General features: G+C 38.8%; 2 protein-coding genes across 2 annotated transcripts; one reads left to right on the forward strand and one right to left on the reverse strand.

Annotated features, from left to right (window-relative positions):
* Positions 1–570: 570 nt before the first annotated feature.
* On the forward strand, positions 571–7,248 carry LOC139307064 (cleavage and polyadenylation specificity factor subunit 7-like). Its single transcript, XM_070930988.1, has 9 exons — positions 571–701; positions 1,267–1,470; positions 2,391–2,494; positions 2,590–2,735; positions 2,825–3,167; positions 3,450–3,553; positions 5,518–5,662; positions 5,789–6,009; positions 6,918–7,248. The coding sequence occupies exons 1-8, from the start codon at positions 615–617 to the stop codon at positions 6,003–6,005; spliced, it is 1,350 nt and encodes a 449-aa protein (XP_070787089.1). The 5' UTR covers positions 571–614; the 3' UTR covers positions 6,006–6,009; positions 6,918–7,248.
* A 438-nt stretch (positions 7,249–7,686) lies between these two features.
* polr2l (RNA polymerase II, I and III subunit L) lies at positions 7,687–9,204 on the reverse strand. The gene is made up of 3 exons (XM_070908594.1): positions 9,076–9,204; positions 8,390–8,494; positions 7,687–7,974 (listed from the first exon to the last, which is right to left on the reverse strand). Exons 2-3 carry the CDS (start codon positions 8,482–8,484, stop codon positions 7,866–7,868), a joined length of 204 nt encoding a protein of 67 aa, XP_070764695.1. The 5' UTR covers positions 8,485–8,494; positions 9,076–9,204; the 3' UTR covers positions 7,687–7,865.
* Positions 9,205–10,672: the final 1,468 nt, after the last annotated feature.

Genomic DNA, 10,672 nt, shown 5'->3' on the forward strand with positions numbered 1-10,672 from the left:
AACAGTAATGTTTACCACATGAAAACAGAATTGGCGTTAACGTTGAGGGTTATTACCTAATTTGTGTATTTTTGGTTATCTTATGTAATAATTGTAAAAGTAAAATGTATTTCCCTCCCACCTGAATTTGAAGGGGCTTGACTCTAGGAACTAAATATTATTTGTTGTTGTTATCCGGTAAAATAGTCCCGACGCACATCAATGTTCACGTACTGAAAACTTAGCAACATTAGCATTAGCTGATCAAAGAACGAGCCTACAGTAGTCAGAAACTATTTGAATGTGCACTAATACATGAAAGACCGTGCATGTATTTTCAAAGTGTTCATTAAAATATTATTTCTTGACTTATGTTCGCTTGTCGTATTCTCGCTTTGTCATCTCATTTTGTTTTAACGTTAGCTACGGCATCATTTTTTACAGACTCGAGCGGAACGTTGGTTAGCGCTAGCTAACGCTAGAAACCAGGCGTAACATTAACAAAAAAATCTGCACTATTGACGGCGCGCCTGTTGTCGGTATGTGCAGATAATTTGCAAAGTGCATGTGCGAACTACATTCAAAACAAAAAACTAGCTGCAGTGGCATCAACTGGATCATCTTAGGCCCACGGGATGGCTGCTGCGGAACCTGCAGCCGGACCAAGTACCTCCAAGAAGGATCTCATAGATGTTTACAGTGACTTGAATCAAAACGACGAGGTGAGTCTGACGTTTACATATTTTTCATCGTTGCAAACGCTTCAGTGAGAGCAGCAGGGGGGCGTACATGTAAAGTTGTCGGCCCCTCGTTTGTAGGGGGTTTAAGCGCACCTTTTAATTTGATACCTGTGTGAACAGTTCTCTCGTACTCGTATTTGCAATCAAAACAAAAAAATACAGTCCAGTTTTTCTTATCCAGGCTTTCACAGTCTCCATCTTCATTTGAAGTTGTGCTAATATTTGTTCCACTGTGGAGACTTGTTGTAGCCTGTGGGTCAGTTGAGTTAGATCCAGTGAAAGTACCTTCATCCAGTTTTGTAGTTTTTCATTTTTCCCTTGGAGCGGAAAATGCACTGAATCAAGTAGGATATCAATATTTATTGTTTTTATTAACTTTATGTTTTGCCAAAAAATAGTGTTGGGCAATTCCAGAAAATATGGGAATAATCCCCTGCCATTCCACACTTTCTTATGGCAGTGTTTTGTTCATTGATGCTCTGTGCATTGAGATACACAGGATGACAGCATACAAGATACATTTGTTGCTTTTTTCTATCCCACACAGGATTTGGACAGAATTGCTGAAGCAAATGAACTTTTTGATGCTGTTCTGACTGGCTCTGTCAATCAGGACAAGAAAGCTACTACAAATGTAGCACCTCCTAAGGAGACACCAGTTAAAGAGGAGGCTAAATCAACAACGGTGAAAAGTCAAAAAGGAGGAAACTCACTGAGGAGACTGTCTTTATATATTGGAAATTTCCCCTGGGTGAGTAACACCCTCTGTGTTAATGTTGATTACATTTTTGATTGTCCAATAGCATTTCTGTTGTGTTGTCCACATGGGCTTGCAGAACATCGTTTTCATGAAACACAACAGGGAAATAAGACAATTTAACAGAATGAGCAGTACTGAGATGCAACCTGAGCAGATGTACTTGATAAAAGATTTTTACATGATTTAAATACATTTGCTCAAATATCTTGGATCTGGTTATGAACTGCAACATGCAGTTGCCTCCTTTTTTCAGTTTTGAATTTTCATGTCTGTGTAGAGTCATCTCTCAAATAAAACATTCCACTGTTTGATTAAATAGGCATTGTTGTATTACGTTGTCAGTTTTCACTGCATAAATCCTTCAGCACTTCTCAGAATGTCTTCAAATGTGCACCTCTTTAACACCATTTACTCTCTCTGATGTGCAAAAGATGCAACATATGTCAAACTGTGCTGCAAGTAATCATCATTGAACAGAGGTGGTGTGCAATACCTTGGTACAAGACAAGTCAAATAAATGTATTGACAAAGTGATGTTTTTCATAGCTTCATTTCATATCCTTTGATTTTTGCCTGAAGTCACCACAAAAAAAGCTTCGAGGTGATGAGGAGTGTGAAAGGGACAAGGTTACATTGGCTGGAATGACATTTAGCTTCAGATGACACTTTTTTGAATGAGTTCACTTACATCTACATCTACTAGGTGGCGTGGCATCTCCTCAATTGTGAAGAGTTTTGCGTGCAATACACGTCTCTCTTGTCCAAAAAAAATGGGATTTCTGCTTTCCAAGGACACGCAGAACTGCTAGATGCTCCCTTTTTGAGCAACTCAATTTCTGTCTCTTAAACGTAACTGTCTACCCTCCTGTCATTTCCTCATCCCCTCTTCCCAAACCTGCTGCTACCTCCAGTGGACATCTGATAAGGACCTCACGTGCATGGCTCAAACGTTGGGTGTGAAGGACATCACAGAGATCAAGTTTGCTGAGAACAGAGCCAATGGCCAGTCAAGAGGGTGAGTGGTAGCAGCTCTAGTCTGAGAGTTAATTTGTTTATCGTAAGAAAGGTTGGTAGCTATACAAGTGTTGTTTCTTCTCCTCTGTAATACAGCTATGCAGAAGTGGTGGTAACCTCAGAAGAGTCATTAAAAATATTGTTGGAAAAAATACCCCAATGTGAACTCAATGGGGAAAGGATAGACTGTCGCTTTGCCACTCGCCAGAATCTCACCGTGTTTGAGGACACAGCAAATAAACGTAAGAGCATCACAAACAAAAAAAATTACAGTTGAATTTACATTGTTGAGCACAAAATGTTAGTATGACTGTTGTTTTTTTCCCTGTAGGTATACCCATGCGTGTTAATTCCAAAGATCCTAAGGACTCAGATTCTTCGGAAAAGATTCCCTCATTATTATCACAGGAGCCCAGCCCTCCTCCTATACCTCCACTTTTTCCATCACATCCCCTTGCAAACAGGTTTCCCTCATTACCCAGCCCTTTCCTTGGTCAGCCACCTCCTCCCTTCCCACATATGCCGCCAAACATCCCTCCGCCCCCACTAGCCCATTTGTTCCCTCCTCATCCAGTTCATGTTCCTAGCCAACCATCTCCCAGTCTGCATATAAATCCGGCATTTTTCACCCAAGCACAAGACGGGCACAGCAGCAAAGCATACAGCCAGCAAAAGTGAGAACATACATTGCTTTATATTTATAGCTATTGCAAACCACGAACAGTAATGTGTTTTTTTTCCCCAGTTAAGATAAGATGGAACTTGATAATATTTTTGTGTAAAGTGGATCTTTAAAGCAGCAAAAGACCAGGATGCAGAGGGGAATATAAAAGAATAGAATGTATGCAGATAATAAAGCACATGGAACATATTCAAGATAACACAACAAATTTAAGATTCAGCAACTTTGTCATTTTATGTCAATCAGTATGACAACAATCTGTCTATTTTTTCAGACACACGCCTCAAAGTACAGATGGAGATTTTGAGGAGCTGATGAACAGAAATAGAGCTGTTGCCAGCAGTGCCATCACCAAGGCTGTGTCTGGAGCAACTGCTGGTAAGTACAGCTGATCAGATTCTGTGAAGTGGAAGAAAGAACACAGAACTTAATGAGCGATGTGGAGGAAAGACTGGTGTCTACTTATGACAGACAGACACATGGAAAACATCTAGTTAAAAAGCTTAGGTTTCCCACCCCTCTAACAATGGAATTGTAAACTAAATTTAGCCTATGTTTTTATGATTTACATGTAAATCACACACAGTACTCAGAGTACTTCTTCAGTTATTTCAACATAAAATGTTAACGCTCAGCTAATCTGCCTCATCAGGACTATGTGGTTTGATCAGATTTGATTGACGGAGGCCTGGCTACACAACCCCACAGCTGTCATTACATTTGATTCAAAAGTTGCTAAATTCTGATTGGTACATGGAAAAATATGACATCACCTTTTCCCAACCTGCCCACTTCAAACCAGTGAGAAGAGCTCAGACGACACACAAAATACCGAAAATCTCTCTTGTAAATGAACCAAAATAGTTTGACCAAACATTTAGTGTTAAAGTCAGACTCCATCACTCAGAATAAGAAGCTAACTGATTGAATAAAGTAGGTTTTCAGGGCCTTTACCAGCTTTGCACACCTGTATTTGGCATCTTTCTCTGTAGGTCTGTCAGACTGGAATGAGAAGTTCCAGTATTGTATATTTTGGCTGGCAACCTCAAGAACAGACTGAGATGTGTCCCAAAGCCCTGCCAGCATTTTCTTGGTCGTGTGCTTTGGGTCATCGTAATCCTGAAAAGATGCCATTGAGAAGCATCAAAATAGCATATTATACAATACCACCACATTTCATCATAGCAATTATAGTAGTCGGTTGATGAGTGGTAGTGGCTTTCACCTGACATAGTGCTTGGCATTAATGCGCAAGAATAAGCACAATCAATCAAAGCAATCAAATGTTACTGCAATTTTGTTACATGATCCAAGAGTCCGTTTATTGCCTTTTTGGCAAACTCAAGGCTCATGCCTTTTATGCGTGAGTGGCTTCCATTGAGCCACTATACCATAAAGACTTGATTGATGAGTGTTGCATAGATGGTTTTAGCCCTGTGTGTTCCTGGCAACATTCAGTGCTTTAGCAATTCTTTTAAAAACATGCCTTCCCTTGATCTATGCTTGGACACAAGTGTTTTCTCAGAAGTCGAAAGGAGGAGAAGAAGGAGTGTTTCTTGGACTTCATACACACACGTGTGTTGCTTTCTAAATCCTAGAGACATCTTAAGGACACATGTAAATGAAGAATTACTGTTACTATAATTATTGCGATTATATGCAAACATTCTTTTTTCTATCGGGTATTGTGGGTAGATTATTGCCAAAAAATATTACCTTTCAAATTAGTCCCAAGACAACTATAACAGCAAAATGTGGCAAAGATGGAGTCCAAATACTGTCTGAAGCCATTGTAGCTTAGTCATTCTTTCTGGATGTTGGTGTTGCAGAGGATATAGATGAAATGTTTTTCACCTTTATACCAGACTCAGATATTACTCGCTGCTGGAAGGGTTTGTATGAGCTGAGGGATTCAACAAAACTAATGGCAAGCAACAATATTTGGTAACATAATGTGCCTGATGCAAATGCAATGCCTTGGTTATAAATAATGTGCGTCACTTGGGGTACTTAACCTCCTAGGACCTGGCATCCACATGCGTGGACATCACATTTTGGGTTATACCATAATACTTAATTCTGCTTATATGGAAATTCAAAATTGTCCCCGTATGTGGAACTACATCATGTCAACAGATGATGCTTAGTTTTTATACTTATCAGGTCCCAATAAGCCAAGATAGCAAAGAGAAATTAAGATAGAACTTGGGTCTTAGGAGGTTAAGGCGGTGGGGGTTCAAAACTTTACACTAAACATTAAACCCAACCCAAAGAGCTTTGAAGTGATTAACTACTTAAAAGCAACTGTCTCTAATATCTAACTTCTCCAATTGGTAATGCAGGAGACTTGCGGGTGGCCATGGAGACTCTATTAACTGCCATTGCCATCATTAAGCAGTCCAGAGTGTACGGAGATGAACGCTGCCAAGCTCTGGTCACCTCACTCAAAGACTGTCTAGTCTCCATCCAGGGCAACTACGGCTACAGGTTTGTGTAATTATGCTTCAGGACTCTCAGACATGAGTTGTCCATACAGACGCTGAATCTGAGGATGGACCTATAGCGTAAGCTTTCTTATGAGTCAGTATCACACAAATACACATTTCTCTGCAGGGGCAGCAGTCGTTCTCGGGACGAAGAAAGAGACCGTGACAGGGGTCGTGACAGAGAGCGAGAACGTGATAGAGAACGTGAAAAAGAAGGTTCTTCTGGTTGGGAAGGTGCGGCGGCGTCTCGAAGGCGCAGAGAACGCTCCTGGAGCGGTGAGAGGGACAAGGAACGCTCGCGGGAACGGGAGAGGCACAGAGACCACAGAGACAGACACCGTTAACTTGGTAAGCTTCCCTCTAATTTATATACTTAATCAGAACACAATACAAAACTTGCTTCATATTATTATTTCATTAAGTCAGTGAGGTAGAGAATTAAAAGTGGTGAAAATAATCTTGTAATTGTGATTGAATAAAACACAATTTCGTTAACATATATTAAGTCACATGCACACCATTTTTCTGTGCTGAACTTCATTATGCATGTCAGTAACAGTTTTCTACAGTGTGCATTTCTGGCCATATTGAAATTAATCACATGCCTAAAACAAGACAGGAGCGTGATTAATTTCAATATTACATCCTGTATATCTCCCTATATTTATTTATGTGGCTTGAGAGTGCAGATTACTAGGTTTATTTCAAGGTTTTAAGCTGTGTTTGATAAACCATTAACAGAACTACAGGCCTTTGGTTCCTAGCGCTATTTCAACGCACCCAAAACCTTTTTGACAGATTACGGTTCAAGTGAAGGTCAGTAAAGTAGTTATTTTTAGTACAAAGTTCTTATGGTGCAATGAACTGTTAAAATTCTGCAACCCATTACGTCACCAGACCCTTAATGCATCATCATCACCATCACCATCACCATCATCATTTTTACAGTCTTCTTGTCGGTATGTGTTTATGAATAGACCTAGCATGGCTGTAACTCTATGACATGCAATATACAGTGAGGTAAAGCATATGCATAGCTTAAAGAGTGATATATGTAATAAAGCTATAATTGTATAATTTTAAGAATAGCAACAATTGGCATAACATGCTAGGACAAATGCCACTAAATAGTGGTTGTAAGGACAATTAACACACATTCTCAGAGGCTCTTGCTATATTAAGCTGTTGGCCAATACTGCCCATATTTGATTTGTGTAAATGTGGCTTTGAAAAGTGTGCTTTTTTTATCACCCCAGACTGGTGGAGTTTTTAAGTGTGAAGCAGAGGGAAGACCAGACTTTTTGTTTCTGCACCAAGCTGTATAAAAATATGGAGGAATCGAAGGTGAGACTGAAGATGTATCTCCAAAAATCTAAAGTGTACTTTTTTTTTGTTCTCCTGTCATCTGTACATACTGGGACTTTTACCTGCTTTACGAAAAAAATATTGTTGTAGATTTGTTGCTGATCTGATTCCAATGCTTGCATGCGCGGGAACACCTTAATAATGTATGTAATACAGTGTAATGTTTTCATCACTTTCTTTTGTATTAAATCTACAGATTAAAAAAACATTACCTGAAAATAAGATCTTGTTTTATTTACTCATGCATTTATGTTGTATTACATCTCACTGAGGACCACAAATATCTATTAATGACCTATTTTGTATTTTCATATACCATTAAGACATTCAGAATGGTATTTGAACTTGAAGTAGTCAAAGCACCTTAGTGAATACTCTTATTCTTATTGACTGATCATTCTGATGCCTTTACCGCAGACTCCAAGACAGTGATTCACATGCACTGCAAAACGTTAACCCAATTTTCCTAAGGTCTTATTTGGGTCTCTTTAATATGTAGAAGTAATTCAGTAAAATTACTAGCTGTGATTTTCTCCAAGATTTAAGGTACTGCTTTGTTTTAATGCGCAGCGCAGATTGAGAACTCATGTTAGGTGAAAATAAGGTCTCAATGTGCGCTCCAGTAGAAATATTGTGGTAACTCGATAAGCCAGAAATACAGGTAACTGTCATTTAACAGCTTTATTTAGAAAAATGCATTATCAAATAGGTGCACAAATTAATGTTACAAAAGTATTCACTGTGGTCGGCATGTTGTCACACATCAATATAATAACATGAATCTGTCCATGCTACAGCCCCACAAAGTCCATGCAGTTCTTGAAGGTGGCCAGTTACAATCACTTCTCCAGTGGAGCATAATTCAACAGCTTCTCAATAAGATCCACGTGAGAAAGGAGCATCCTCCGACAACAGTATCTCTTCAGGCCCAGGGCATCAAGGGCATCACTTAAGAGGGAGAGAGGAGGTAATGTTAGTCCTAATGCACAGCATACAGATCACCGAATGAATAAGTAAAGTACATGGACATTACTACAGACAATAGTCAGGATAGTCGCCTAAATGGCCTCAGGTAATTGCTATTATTCATTCCATCCTAAGTCTGAATGTAGACAACTGGAAACCTTACAGGAAACGAACATACCATGTGACAACTGAATAGGCTAAAAGGTTTTGCTGTGTTGTACTTCTACATGACTGCTTCTATTAAATTATTTTGGCACAGCCGCTCCCATGCAAGTTGCTAAAGTAAATTAAATACAGTTATATCACTTAAATCGTGAATAAACTGCCACGAAATACTGCTACTAGCGACACCTGGAGATGTGGTACAATGACAGAAACCAGCAGGTATTGGTCTCACCCCTCAGTATACTCGGCTTGAAGTAAGCCGAGGTATGCCTCCCACTTGTTACCCACGATCTTCCCACACGTGAAGCACCGGACAGGGATGATCATTGTAGGACACCTGGGGACAGAGGTACAATCACCCTGTCAACAGTCATCCTTCAATGTAAAATGTAATGCTAGCAACAGAACTTGCTAACTAGCATCAATTAACTAGTTAATCTTAACGAAACAGTTTCTTTCCATACAAGCACCATTATGGTTAACCTATTAATTTATTTTAGTTGTCTGCGAACAACACTAATCCGACATTCAGAAGTACAACGGACGTTGTTTCTCCTCCTTGGAAATCTATGGATAGCTAACGTAACATCAATGTTTTGCTAACGTTCCTGCTACAAAACCTTTTAGCTTTAATGGACGTGTTTTCGTTGTAAAATGAACGTAAGATAACTCTAAATCTTTAGCCACAGTAGTTCATGTACCTAGAAGTGTTAAGGCAATGCCGTTTTCTTAGAGTCCGTTGGCAGATTGTGTAACGTTAGCTAAATCAAATAGTTTAAGCTAACTATAGTCCATAGACTGTAGCCACGCGATTAGCACAACAGTTACCTGTTAGCCGCTAGTATCACGTTGCCATAATGTTAGTAATTAGACAGTCAAAACAAAGTCTAAGAAGAATGTCAAGTTTTATTTACTCACCGTCGCTAATCAGTTTACGTAAAGCTTAATTATTATAATGGGTTTTGCTTATATTATAAGCAAAACTAGCTGCAGGAAAGTGATGGCAGCTTCCCTCGTTCTCTACAGCCGCAACAACAGCAGTACTTCCGGCCTTCATCCTCCAGAATAAAAGCGTAATTTACACAAAAGTCTACTGATAACAAACGTGCACCACAAACTACAGCCTCAAAAATGACCATAAAGTCAACTCAACATCTCAATCAATTGTTTTAACAAAAACCCATTACATTTACAAACATTATAACCTCCATGAAGGTAGAATTATGTTGTAGGGCTGTTGTATTCGACTGCATCGGTTTTAACTAGGTGTACCTAATAAAATGGCAGCAGAGTGTAAATTCGGCACATAAAGTTGTTACACTAAACGAAAGCAAAAGTTATTTCCTGCCACACTGTAACCGTGTAGAATGATAAACTGCAAACGCCCCAAAACAAACCATCCTACCATTCTGTGCAATGGTGTTTTCACTTATTTTGGCTATGTAGACCTCAGATTTGTGAGAGTATGTACAGTACACACCATGCATGCTTTATTGACATCTCCCTGACTCTCTGATTTTTGTTGTGCCTGTTATGGCACACCTTGGCCAGTATCTTTATGATTTTTTCTTTTGGTGACCTCAGCAAACTCCCAGCATAGTTAACAAAACTTCTACCTGAGTAGAACCAGCCATAACTTTGTGGGTGTGCAGTTAAGGCACAGTAGAGCTGACCAATAATGGCTTTTGCAGGCCAGCATAGATATTGATAATTGAAAATAAATATAACCGCATAACATTACACACTGACCAAACCCGTAAATATTTTAGTAAATATCCCTCAAATCTGGTTATTAAACAGTGATTAAAGACATGTACCATAAACTTTGTTGTCAAATGTAACTAAACACAGTAGTTCACGCCCTGTATGTAAATAAACCCAAACTATGTTGTTTCAGTGTTCATGAACATAAGAATGAATTTAACAGTGGATATTTTTCAGGTGATTATACGTAGTTTTGTTGCTGTTCAAAGTGTTAGAAAAGCAGCCTTGAGTTTTGAGGATTGTGCCTTTTTGTTCATGTAACTTCAAAGCTTATGAAAACGTCTAAGGGCCATAAGACTTCAGTAAAATATTAAACAAGAAAATCACCAAATCTAAACGTCTGTGAAATTATGACTTTGGAAATGTAGATAGGAGCAAAACTCATTCAACATAAATCACAGAATAGAGAAAATAAAATTTAGCCTAGAGTTAATATTAAGACCAAAGTTCCTAAAAAGTTAACAGAAAATAGGGTACCCCAGCATACTAACTTGCCAATTGTATATCCTTATTATTAGGTTGTCTGACACTGCAAATTAATCACGCAACCTCAAATGAATGATCAGTTTAATCGAAAGACAATTTTACCTCTAATTAATTCATAGAGCTGAAGCTCTGTCGGCAAATATATGATCCCTAATTCTGAATAATTAAAAATAAAGAGTGCAATTGTTCTCAAAGAAGTACTCACTCGGGCTGGTTCACTGCCTTTAATAAAGGTTAGATTACAACCTCTTTCTTTTTTACATTT

The sequence above is a fragment of the Enoplosus armatus genome, chromosome 1 (assembly GCF_043641665.1).
Source record: "Enoplosus armatus isolate fEnoArm2 chromosome 1, fEnoArm2.hap1, whole genome shotgun sequence".
Classification (NCBI taxonomy): Eukaryota; Metazoa; Chordata; class Actinopteri; order Centrarchiformes; family Enoplosidae; genus Enoplosus; species Enoplosus armatus.

Coding starts and splice junctions, on each gene's coding strand:
- polr2l (XM_070908594.1), bottom strand. CDS start 8,484: ATGATCATCCCTGTCCGGTGCTTCACGTGTGGGAAGATCGTGGGTAAC. Junction 7,975..8,389: donor CAAGCCGAGTATACTGAGGG/GTGAGACCAATA, acceptor CTCCCTCTTAAG/TGATGCCCTTGATGCCCTGG.
- LOC139307064 (XM_070930988.1), top strand. CDS start 615: ATGGCTGCTGCGGAACCTGCAGCCGGACCAAGTACCTCCAAGAAGGAT. Junction 2,495..2,589: donor GCCAATGGCCAGTCAAGAGG/GTGAGTGGTAGC, acceptor TCTGTAATACAG/CTATGCAGAAGTGGTGGTAA. Junction 2,736..2,824: donor TGAGGACACAGCAAATAAAC/GTAAGAGCATCA, acceptor TTTTCCCTGTAG/GTATACCCATGCGTGTTAAT.